The sequence below is a fragment of the Manis javanica genome, chromosome 11 (genome assembly GCF_040802235.1).
Source record: "Manis javanica isolate MJ-LG chromosome 11, MJ_LKY, whole genome shotgun sequence".
NCBI classification, from domain to species: Eukaryota; Metazoa; Chordata; class Mammalia; order Pholidota; family Manidae; genus Manis; species Manis javanica.
In genome coordinates this window covers 113,054,663-113,066,098 of record NC_133166.1, presented here as the reverse complement: position 1 = coordinate 113,066,098, position 11,436 = coordinate 113,054,663, and the positions used below count along the sequence as shown (strand labels likewise).

General features: G+C 60.8%; 1 protein-coding gene across 5 annotated transcripts; it reads right to left on the bottom strand.

Moving 5' to 3' along the window:
• Positions 1-489: 489 nt before the first annotated feature.
• On the bottom strand, positions 490-6,808 carry GATD1 (glutamine amidotransferase class 1 domain containing 1). Of its 5 annotated transcripts, XM_037011531.2 has the most exons (8): positions 6,680-6,808; positions 5,345-5,421; positions 4,949-5,054; positions 4,495-4,602; positions 3,493-3,587; positions 2,761-2,854; positions 2,449-2,560; positions 490-2,365 (listed from the first exon to the last, which is right to left on the bottom strand). In XM_037011531.2, the coding sequence occupies exons 1-8, from the start codon at positions 6,741-6,743 to the stop codon at positions 2,359-2,361; spliced, it is 663 nt and encodes a 220-aa protein (XP_036867426.1). In that variant the 5' UTR covers positions 6,744-6,808; the 3' UTR covers positions 490-2,358. The 5 variants fall into 5 exon arrangements, with proteins under 5 accessions (XP_036867426.1, XP_036867428.2, XP_036867429.1 ...); XM_037011533.2 differs by lacking the exon at positions 3,493-3,587; XM_037011534.2 differs by lacking the exon at positions 4,495-4,602.
• Positions 6,809-11,436: the final 4,628 nt, after the last annotated feature.

Here is an 11,436-nt window from a genome sequence, read left to right as displayed (position 1 = left end):
CTTGTCTGTGCTTCATTCTGGTGAAACTCTGCCCCATGTTCCTCTCGGCACCAGCTGGCAGACCAAGACAGGATGGGGTCAGAGCTCCCCCACTACCAACAGTCACCTTGGCCTCAAGCCACCACGGGCCTTATGGGTGGTGATGTGAGAGCCCAGGGGGCCTTTGACCTTGAACACAGGGACTCATCCAAGCTCTTCCTGTGAGCCTGGAACCCCAGGTGGCCTGCAAACCAGTAGGCTATGCGGGAGGACAGGGCCCTGCCAGAGGGGACGCTGCACCAGGCCTCCTGGGTGCCGGACGCAGATGCTTGTGAGAGGACAGCCCCACCCTGCCCCTCCCTGGTGCTTCTGGACAACTCCTTTTTCTCCGGGATGTCCTGGCCCTGGGAGGCTTCTGGGTGCTTGGTCCCCTTGTACCACCTGTGGGGAACTTGAAACCACATCCTGGACACACCTGAAGCCCAATGACAGGCATGGCACCACTTCAGGAGATGCTTACTGTACTGTGTATGCCATGCAGCATTAGGAAGGGCTGGGTGGGAGGCAGTAACAACTGGTCTGTGGGATGGGCCTTCCCTGCCCAGCCACAGGACCAGCCTTTTTTCAGGACTGAATGATGAAGGGGCAGGGGCTGCAGGGGCCAGGTGAGACTGCCCAGGAGCAAGGGGAGGGGCTGCTTGGGTGGAGTTGAGTGGTGGGGACAGGCCTGTTGAGACACCATCCTGGGTCTGGCTAAGGGACAGCAGGAAGGCCTTGTGACTCCTGCCCTACTCTGGGGCAGCCTCTTCCACTCCCTGCCCCCACCTGGAGCCCCACCAAGCCAAGGTTTTTCCCCATAGCTTTCTGCAGGAGAGCAGGGGCCCCTAAACCCCATTTGCTGGGGTCAGAGCAGCAGTGCTGGGTGTCAGTGTGTGTGGCCTCCCAGGAGCCCTCCCCAAGGGCAGGTGCCTGAGTACCCCTGGAGGGTCCCTTGCGGCCCACAGCTGCCCAACAGCCCCCTACACAGCAGCCCTCCCTGAATACCCTGGACTGCCTCCTAGGACTCACGGTCAGCTCCCAATCCTGGCATAGGTGCCAGTTGCAATGTGCTTAGAGCCCGGCCAGCACCACTGTAAGTAGACAGCAGTCATTTGCCTGTTCCCACCCACAAATGACAGTCCACTTTGGACTTTATGAATATTGCATATAAATGGGGTCGTAGTCACACAGGGCCCTTAATGTCTGGTTTCTTTCCCTTTACATGATGTTTTCAGGGTTCACTCGTGTTGTAGAATATCAACAGAACCTCACTTTTTCTAGCCAAATATTCCACCATGTGGACATCAATATTGTCCATTCAGAAGCTATAATCTACTCATTCATCATGGTGAACAATGCCAGTCTTCTGCACACCATCTCTATGGGGTTTAAGTTTTTCTCTGGGGTAGATGTTGAGTCTGGGCATGTGGGGGGTTCCCAGAGGGCAGGGCCAGAGAAGCCACCAGCACCTACCCCACTGTCCTAGAATTTTTGCCTGCATCATCCCAGCCTGTTGGGCTGCCCCCAGCCCCAGCCCCTGGATCTGGCCAGCCCAGGACCAAGCTGCAGGGAGACAGAACCCCGTGGAGCAGAGCCCCCCTCGTGACCTGATCTGGAGCAATGACAAAAGATCTGGCCGATCAGAAGCCATCAGCAAGGTCACTCGGCTCCTTACAGATAATATATGATGCCCCTAAGGTGCAATCTTTCAAAGTTTTCGTCCAGAGATGCCCCCTCACCACGTGGAGCTAACTGCAGACACAGGGCCAGCAAGGGAGCTGTGCGCTGTGCAGGACAAGTGTGACAGACCCCCGAGAGTGTCCCCCCAGGGAAGGCTTCCGAGGAAGATGGTGTGTGGGGGCCGCAACGCGGCCCCCAGGGCTAGGAGAGAGCGGCCTGGGGCGGCGGGGCCACCGCTTCCGTCCTCGCTTTGTCTTGAGAGGCTGCATGTGGCAGCACCCATCAAACGAAGGTGGGGGACACACAAAGGGGCCCCGAGCCAGGCGCCCCAGGAAGACCAGAGGGGCCAACACCCCATCTCAGGCCCCCTGAGCTGGCTCCATGGACAGTCCACCTGGAATTTGCAAGGAGTACCTGGCGACCAGCACAGCACCCTTGTGCCGTCCACCCCTTACGCAAGCAGTGTGTGCTGGGAGCTAGGGGGCCTGTCCGGGCTCACTGCTGGGGGCCTCCGACAATGCCACGAGGCTGGGTCAGGAGGCCGGAAGTCACTCTCAAGAGGCAGGTCCTAGAGGTTGATTCTGGTTGTTTCTGGGGACACTTAGAGTCTGAGGGTGGTAGCGTCCACTGGCTGTCCGGTAGGCTCAGCGGGGAGCTGCCTCACTTCCTGCAGGACAGGCTCCAGTCAGCAAATGGCCTGGTCAGGAGCTGGGAACCAGCCCGCAAAGCCCAGCCCACATGGCTCCTCACCGGCTGCCGCAAAGAAACAGCAGGTTCTGCACAGCTGGGACAGTCGAGCTGGCGTTCTGGCCCGTGACCAGGTGACGGTCCAGCACCACATGTACAGCATCGGGCTGGCTGGCTGCAGGAGACACGGAGGGCATAGGCCTCAGGCCATGCCCCACACAGGGACAGCTCCAGACACGCCCCGCCCAACCCACTCAGTCAGCTCAGGCCAGCTCCCGCAGCCCAGTTGAGGCCAGCCCCCAGGTCTGCCAGATGTTCAACTAGAGGCTGGCCCTGGCAACATGCCCTGCCCACCGTCGGCAATGCCCGGCTCACCACTGAAGCTGGCTCCTGCTTCCTTGACAAAGTCCTCCACGATGAGGGGCAGGTGGGCAAAGCCAGGTACCCGGACAAGCTCGTACACAGAGGGCTACAGGGGAAGGGGCACCCACCACAGGGTCAGGCAGGGGCCCTGCCCTCCATGTGGAGATGGGACCTCAGAGGCCGCCGAGGCAGAGGGTGAGGCCCTCCAGCTGTGGGGTATCTAGGGAGGCGAGGCTACTGTGGGGGCAGGCTAGCTTCACCCCTCCACTAAGGGCCACACGAGCATGCACTGAGGAGTCCGTTCCTCTTCTGAGCCACTGGCCAGGCCTGTCCTACCATGCAGGCCCTCCCAGCTCTCCACCTGCCCCCTGCCCCCAGGACCCATAGTCTGGCTCCCCATCCAGACAGGCCCAACACCCAAATGGTGCTACCACTTCCTGGACACGAAGGGCATTGTGTACTGGATGGGCATAAAAGTAGGGCTCCAAACTACCCCAATGCCTGCCTGGCCCCACCGTGTGCATGCAGAGCCCCTTCTGACCAGCGTCCAGGTGTCCTCAGAGGGGCAGGGACTGCAGGCAGCAGAAAGCCACCAGCCCATCCCCGGATTCAGGATCCCTGTCTTGGTAAGTGTCACCCACCAGAAGTGACATGGACCTGAGGTCCCAGGCTGTCCCCCTGCTTCAGGCACATCGGCAGGTCTGGTGCCCATCCACAGCCTGGGACCCCTCATGCTGCACTCACGCCAGTGACACTGTAGCCTTGAAACACCCAGGACCTGTCCTCCGCGGTGGCACTGCAGAGGGCAGCAACACCATGGCCAATGGCACAGATGGGTTCTGAAAGCAGGGGCAGAGCGAGGCCTGAGGCCCTGGGTGCCCACCCGGCCCTGCCCTTCCCGATGCCTGCCACACTTCCTCTGACACACCAGGGCTGCCTTGGGCCCAGGCTTCGCTCAGATCTCAAGTTCCGGCGGCTGAGCCACAAGGAGACATGAGGGCCCAGCAGGCCTATTTACCCCCTGGGAATGCCCTGCACCACTGCCCCCAGCACTGCCTGCACTGATCCGGGCCTGGACTGGCCTGTCCGTGAATGTCTAACTGCACAACTGCCACTGCCGTCACCAAGCAGCAGCCCTCCTACCAGCAGAAAGGGCTGGCACCCCGCCTCCCATCCCCCCAAGCCTCAGGAGGCAGGCCCTCGCCCACCAAGCCCTCACCCGGGCCCCTCCCAGAAGGCAGGTGGCACAAGTGCATTCCCACAACTGAGGTGGCCAGGGACAATCGCTACCTGTCCAGACCCTGCTGGGACAGGGGCCCCATTCCCACAGACCAAAGACGTTGCGGGGCCCCCGGTTCTCTTGGCCCCAAAGGAGCACCCTGGCCCAAAGGAGCACATGACCCAACAGATGGCGCCAGGCCAGGGCCACACCACAGAGCAGCCTTTTCCCCAGCTGCTTGCGGGCCTTGAACACGAAGCCCAGCACCAGCAGAGGGCCTGCAGAGGCACGATGTCAGGGGTAGGGCAGGGGTGCTCCGGCAGCCGAGTACATCTGCCCACTCACGGTTAGATTCAGAGGCGCTTCCCGTCCACCAGCTGCTCCCAAACAATGTGGCACTCCCCCCACTGAGATGGGACCCTGCACTCCACGCTGCCACCGTCACACCCCCATGTCTTCACAACCCTCCACTCTTCTGCGGGCCACTTCTCACAACTCTGGTGCCCCCAGCCCCAGGGGTCACCTACTACTCTCGGAGCAGAAGTGTTGAAGAATGCGGGCCAGCGACCCACTGCTGGCTAGGTCGGCCAGGGCCCCGGGACAGCTGGGGATCAGGAGGGCATGGTAGCGGGCACCTGCAGGGAGACCACAGGCCGCTCACAGGGTGAGGCCGCCGGCCGGCCCAGGCTCCCCGCAGACACCTGCCTGGCTCCTCCCTGCTCCTGCGGCCACACATCCGTGGTCACTTCCCCACACAGAGTAAGGCTCCCCAGGCCAAGAGCCACTATGGGCTTTTCCTTGCGTCCATGTGCCCACCACATCTCTCCCCGACAAGCTCAGGAACTCGGCCCAGGATGCAGGACCGGAGGGTGCTCCGGATGGTCCCCGCGCTTCAGGAGCATGAGGGGGTACAGGGAGGCTGCAGACCCACCTGGAACTCCACACCCCGCCCTGCAAGCCCAGGGCAGCACAGCCCCTCACCATCAATGGACTCCAGCTTGGCGGGGCTGGCATAGGCCTTGAGGCGGAAGTCCTGCACCCAGCGGGCATTGCTCTCGTTCACATCCACGAAGTCCAAGGTCTTCCCCTGCAGGAGCCCAGAGGCAAGGGTGGGCATCCAGTGCCTACTGTTGGCTCACAGGGACTTGGGCTAGGACACCAACCCCTCAGCCTCCCACCCACCTCAAGGGTGATGCTGCAAACACTCAAAGTGAGAAACACATCACTGCCATCCCCCACCCGGGGCCACACCATTGCAGAGCCCAGAGCTCCATGCACACTCCCAGCCCCCCAGGGAAAGCAGCACACTCCCAGCCTTGCCCCAGGAAGGCAGCCCCCACCCCCCCAGCAGCTCGCCAGCAGGGTGGCTGGACTCACCCCCGGGGTGGCCACCTGCAGGTTGAAGGCGGCGCTGGCTAGCGAGAAACAGTGCAGGAAAGACTGGGCGGACACACCTGCAGCAAGGACATGTGTCTGTGGCTCACAGCCCCACCCCAGCCCCCAGGTCCAGAACCACCTTGAGGCGCAGCCCTTCTCCACTTCACCCTGGCCCAACCCACCGGCCTCTCATCCCCCAGGGAGTTCTCCTTGGCCCAGCCACAAGAGGCCTTTTCATAGGACAAACCTAAATGCCAGGCTCCCTTACACTCAGCTCCCCACGCACTGAACCTCCAGGACTGAGCGCTGTTCCCACTACAGACCCCAGGGAGGCAGCAGTGAGCAAGGCCTGTGCCCGTGGGGGTGGGGCTGTGGCAAATGTCAGCAGGAACACAGGTGTAGCCCAGCCCCTCCCCAGGGACCAGGACCCTGGCTTGCCCCTGCCCCTCTTCTGCCTAGTGGCCTTCTCAGGTGTCCCCAACATCCCATGGCACAGCCTAGCTGGCGCAACCCTTCCTCACCCACTCCAACCAGCCATCTTTGGCCGAAACTTCCAACCTGCCAACCCAGGACTGAACCCACTCCCAACTGGTACCTCCCACCGTCCATCTCCCCGTGCAGGGTGGAGGGGGGCCCCAGTTCCTCCCACCCTCACTCTGGGAACACTGTTTAGGGCCCCTGAGGCTCCCCAAACTACGAACCCCTGGCCTGCTATCCTTTCTCCCACCCACTTGGGCAGCTACAGAGGTCAAGGTAGCTGAGCCAGACCCCAGGTCCCAACCCTGGCTCTCCACCTCCCCCAAAGTGACTTTGGATTCGTGACGCCCCCTGCGACCAGGAAGCACAGGGGAGGACCTGGGAAGTGCTCAGGACAGGATAGGCGCCCTCCAGCTCCTCCGTCCCTGCCCCTGAGAGTCAGTACCAGCAACAGAGACCGCGCCAGCCTCGCTGGGTCCTGCGCAAGCCCCTCACTCCCTCTCCCGTACCTTTGCCGCACGGCAGGGCTATGGGGCGCAGTGCTCCTGCACATCAGCAGTACCCCCCTGGACAGTCCCTTCTCCGACCCCTCATCCTCCTGGGTGTGTGCAAGGCGGGCCGAAAGAAGGGTGGGTACAGGGGGACGTGGGCTCACGGCCTCCTGCTCTCAAAGGCCCAGACTGCTGTCTCCCAGGCCGCAGGATTCCCACTCTGGGCCCCAGGCCGGACCCCAGCCCCCAGGCCGCCCAGTTCCCAGCCTCCCCTAGTCCGCCTGCAGAGACGCCAGCCCGAGAGCCCCCGGGCCAGGGCCGGCTCGATCCCCTGAAGCCCGCACGCTGAGCTCGGGTCGGGCCTCACCCTCAGCCGCGCCGCTGGCCACAAGGAGGCACGCAGGCCGGCTCGAGGGCCGCTCGGACGCCATGGGTTCTGGGATATCTGCGCGCGCGCGGAGAGGGCGGGCGCGGCCGGGGCGCCGCGGTCACGTGCGGTGGCAGTCTGGGGGCGGGGCCGCGAGCAGCGCCGGGCGCATGCGCTATCCTTCTCCCACGCGGCCCTGGCAACGCCGTGTTCGGCGGCTGCTGGGATCCCGCAGTGGGGTCCGCGCTGGCGCGCACGGCGGCCGGAGACAGCACCGAGGGTCTTCACGGGCGGAGGCCTCAGCAGCCCTGAAAGACCCCTGGTCCCTCCCCGTGGATGGGAGGCCCACACCCCTTGGGGCAAGGGTCCCCCCACACTCTCCCGCCGGGGCCAAGGGTCCCAGTCCACTGGAGAGTGTGTCCTCTCCTCCCAACGCAGCACCCCCACCCCGTGGACCGGGGTCCCTGCCTGTCCACTAGGGTTCTCTCCCGCTGCTACATCCTACGTAATGATGGAGCTCCTCTCTGCCTGTCACACTTCTGCCTCTCAAAGCCCATGGGCACCAGGGGCACCATCGGTCCAGCACTTCCTTTCTGAGAACTCACGCGCCAGGGCTGGGCCGAGTGCCCTTTGTCAGCGTGGCCTGACCACCGGGTGACATATGTGGACTTGGTATTGGGGCTTTCTCAGGCAGGTGTGCCGTGGCAGCCCTGTTACCCAGGCAGCCAGTAAGGCGGCTCAGGTCCTGGGCTCCAGCTGCATCCCCCTTCCCAGTGGGACTCAGGACCCCCAGCTCCGGGGTCTCCTTTGACGGAGGCTGGGTTGACTGGGCCGCGTAGAGACCTGGGAGTCCCATGGACCCTTTACCAGGAAGCAAAGGGTGGCAGGTGACAGCCCCTGAAGCATGAGGCTGCTGAGGCCAGGGCAGCAGGCTGCAAGCAGCACAGGGTCCCTCCACCGACGGGCATCAGCAGCACTGATGGGAAGAGAGTTGGCTCCACTGTCTGCTCCCAGCCCAGCAGGGGCTGGTTGGAAGGTACCTGGCAGGAGACTGGCAGCAGCATTTTGTGGCCTGGGTGGGGAGACTGGGGGCGGGCTCTGCCCCAACAACCTATCCCAATGCCGAGGACATCAGGACAGCAAGCAGCGGGTACCTGGGAGGATCCAGAGGAGGGCTGGATGGGGGTCCCCTCAAACACCTCCAGGTACCGCTGGGCTGGAGGGGGGAAGAGGTCAACTGCCGACTGACACCAGCCTTTGTTCCCTCAGCCAGGGGTGGGCCCCGGGGACATCACCTCAGGGCTCCTGCGACGTCATGAGGCATAGCCTCTCTCCAGCCAGGACAGCCCCCCGGTGCTGCAGAGGGCAGGTGGCAGGCCGCTCAGCCCCTCTCTCTGTTCAGCAACACTGACAGCGAGCACTGTTCCGCTGGGGCCTGACACCAGACTGAGACTTCCGACTTCCAAGAATGCCAGGACACAGGGAGCCTCTGCCTTCCCAGCCCTGGGGCCAAATTGAGGTCAGGGATCCATGGGGCCAGGGGTGCACTAAAGACCCAGAAGTTAGAGGGGCCTGACTTGCAGCCCAAGGTGGGGGGATGTCTGGAGCACTGACTGCCCACCACCTGTCCTCCCTTGGGCTTGGTAACTCAACCTCAACTGTGAAAGGGAGATTCTAGTGGACCTGTCCTGGCCCCTTGCCCATATCTGGGGAGGGGGCTCTTGGGGCATTGGCCAGCCCTATGCCCAGGTCCACCAAGAATGCATTCCATGGCTAGAGTCCCCAGAGAGGCACCGCACACTCTGCGGGGGGTAGGGGTACTAGAGAAGAAGGCAAAGCAGTCCCCCAGCCTCTGACTTCTTAGAGCAAAGGATGCCTACACGTGCCCTGCAGAGTCCACATGGGACATGGCACATCATGGCACGGGGACAGAGACCTAAGACACAAGTGCTCAGAAAGCAATGGCTGGGAGCCAAGATCCCTGGGGAGTCCACATGGAGCCCTAGGGGCCTCCCCGATCAGTGCCCAGCCCGTGGACACCTCTGTCCCTACAGATGCTGCTGCCCACCCGAGTCCTCGTTTTCCAGTTGTCCTTGTACGGTTGATTCGGATGTACACTGTGTACTTTCTACATACTGAATACCTTTTATATCTGGTATGTTGTTTAGATTTTAAAAGTAGTTCTGTAATAAAAATGATTTAAACCAGCCCTGGGCATCCTTGAGAGCATTTTTTTTTTCTATTTTGGAAGGGTCCCTACATTTGTCAAGTGTAGGGATGCAACAAAACAGAAGCTGAGCATCAGACCCCCACATGGAATCCTAGGGACCTCAGCCAACCGATTCTAACAGTCCCCGGGAGGAGACCCCAGTGACTGCGGGTGTGTGGGAATTAAAAAGAAATAAAGACACAGGAGGTCGTTACAAAGTGATGCCACAAAACCATAGTCATGGATGTAGTGTGGTCTCGTGACAGGTGCCGGGAGAACAGGCCCTGGCTGAGCTGGGAAGTGAGAGCAAGGAATGGCACCACCATGGGTCAGGGGCCCCATCCGCATCCTCATGCTGGCCTTTCGGGTCCTGGTGGGAGAGAAAGAACAGGCATCTGACTTACCCCATACACAAAACCTAAGGTCCCAATAGACTGAAGGCCGAAATAAGTAAATGCCAAGAACGTTAGACTAGCAACATGGGAGGCCAACCTTCTAACCAAGATCTCAACAGTTCACATGGAAGGGGAACAAGGGTTACCTGTGATAAACTCAGATTTTAGAACCTTGTGCCCAGGAGAGAGAGAGAGAGAGAGAGAGAGAGAGAGAGAGAGAGAGAGAGAGAGAGAGAGAGGAAAGCCAGAAATGGAGTGATGATGTTTTAACAAAGGCTTGGTATGCAGAACACATAAGGAAATCCTCCTAGTAAATTAGAAGAGGGTTCCAAAAGAAAAAATGGGCAGATGGCACCAACAGGAAAAATTGCAAAAGGCGAGGACTTTGGGAAGAGGAGCACATCCAATGGGCACAGGTGGAAATGGGAACAGGCAGGGTGCCCAGTCAGACCGGTGGAACCCAGAGTGCCCCAGCCACCCGGGCCACCAGGGTGAGGGGAGAAGTGAGCCATGGGCAACCCACAGGCCCAAGATGGAGCAGCAGGGTTAAGATGCACACACCGCATGACACTGCCACCCCACATCTGGGTATGCATCTAAGAGAAGTGATGCAAGGCCCCTGACATTCGCTTACCTGCATTCCCAGTGGCATGACTCACGACAGCCCAGAGGCTGAAGAACCCAGGTGTCCACCGATGGACAAATGGATGCACAAAACATGGTCAGTCTACACGATGGGATATTACTCAGCCCTAAAAAGGAAGGGGATCCTGACCCCTGCACGGTGTGGAAGAACCTGGGGGCTATCATGCTAAGGGAAATAAGCCCATCACAAAAGGACAGATCCTGCGTGATTCCTGTCGTAGGGGAACCTAGAGGAGTCAGCTGCACAGAGGTGGTTAGTGGGGGGGCGCCCAGGCTGAGGAGGGGAGGTTAGTGTTTAATGGAGACAGAGTTCAGTTTGGGGAGATGGAAAGTTCTGGAGATGGTGATAGCTGCAGACAACATGAATGTGCTTAATGCCACTGAGCGTACGATTAGAAATGGTTATGACAGTGAGTTTAATGTTATGTGCATTTTACAATAAACCAAAAACAGAAGGTGTGTGTGTGGTCCACACTTCTCACCTCAGAGAGATAGGCACGAGGTGCTACAGGGATTTTCATGACTGCTTTGTCTCAAGTTGCAGAGGTTTTTGAAACCACCTAAACATCCTGTAATGGGGACTTGATAAATACACGGGGCGGCCTCATGGGTGAAGGCTCAGTGTCAAAGGGGCTTCCAGCTGAAGCTGACAGACCCTCCTCATATTCACCTGTGCTCCCTCCCTGAGCCCTAAAATGTCAGGATGGGCTTGTGGGTTTTTAAGGTGCCAAGCGCAGACTAGAGAAAATGGGAGGGGGTGCTGGATGGCAAGAGGAGGGGGGCGGGGGGCAGGTCTGGACGAGGGTGTTGGGCCTGTCTGGGGCGTTTTCAGCCCAAGGCAAGTCTCTGGACTAGTTTGGGCCTGAGATGTGGGAACATGGATGGGTCGTGCCACTTTTGGAGGAGGTGTACTGGGAAAAGAAGGGGAAGATGTGCCCTCCCATGCCAGCTCAAAGGAGGCCTGGCAGAGGAAGGGCCCAGGGTACAAATCCTGCAGGTGCACTGCTGGGGCCCAATGGGGCCTTGCTCACCCCAGTCCACACCCAGTGGTCTCGCCCCAGCTGGGACACAGGAAGGCCTGGCCAGTTGGACACCCGGCCAGAGTGGGCTCTGGGAGCTGTGAGCAGCAAGTGATGAGAGGAGGAAGCCCCCTTCCCACAGCCTCCTCTGCGCCCACAGAGATGCGTGGAGCAGTCAGGGCTGGAGACACCAACCTGAGGAGCAGGGTCCCTGCCCCATTCAACTGCTCAGTCCCAACTCTGCCCTGTGCACCCTGGTCAGCAGCCTGGGCCTGAGGGTGGGTGCCCACAAAGTCCTGGGTGTGGCTGTCTGGGATGGCGCAGGGCATGGAGGTGGCAGGAGGGGCTGGTGAGGAGTATCTGGGGCTCCCTAGCCCTCCCTGGAAAGCCCTGCTGTGCATATGTGACACCCCCTGCTGCCCATACCTGGACAGGAAGCCCCTGTCTCTCTCCTGGCCACGTGCAGGTGAGGAGGACAAAAGCGCAGTC

What these genes read in the sequence shown, in the direction of transcription:
- GATD1 (XM_037011531.2), bottom strand. Translation starts at nt 6,743, where the DNA reads ATGGCGTCCGAGCGGCCCTCGAGCCGGCCTGCGTGCCTCCTTGTGGCC. An exon ending in GGCCAGCGGCGCGGCTGAGG is followed by an intron (nt 5,422 to 6,679) that starts GTGAGGCCCGAC and finishes TCCTTGCTGCAG; the next exon opens with GTGTGTCCGCCCAGTCTTTC. An exon ending in AAGGCTACAGTGTCACTGGC is followed by an intron (nt 2,855 to 3,492) that starts GTGAGTGCAGCA and finishes CTTCCCCTGTAG; the next exon opens with CCCTCTGTGTACGAGCTTGT.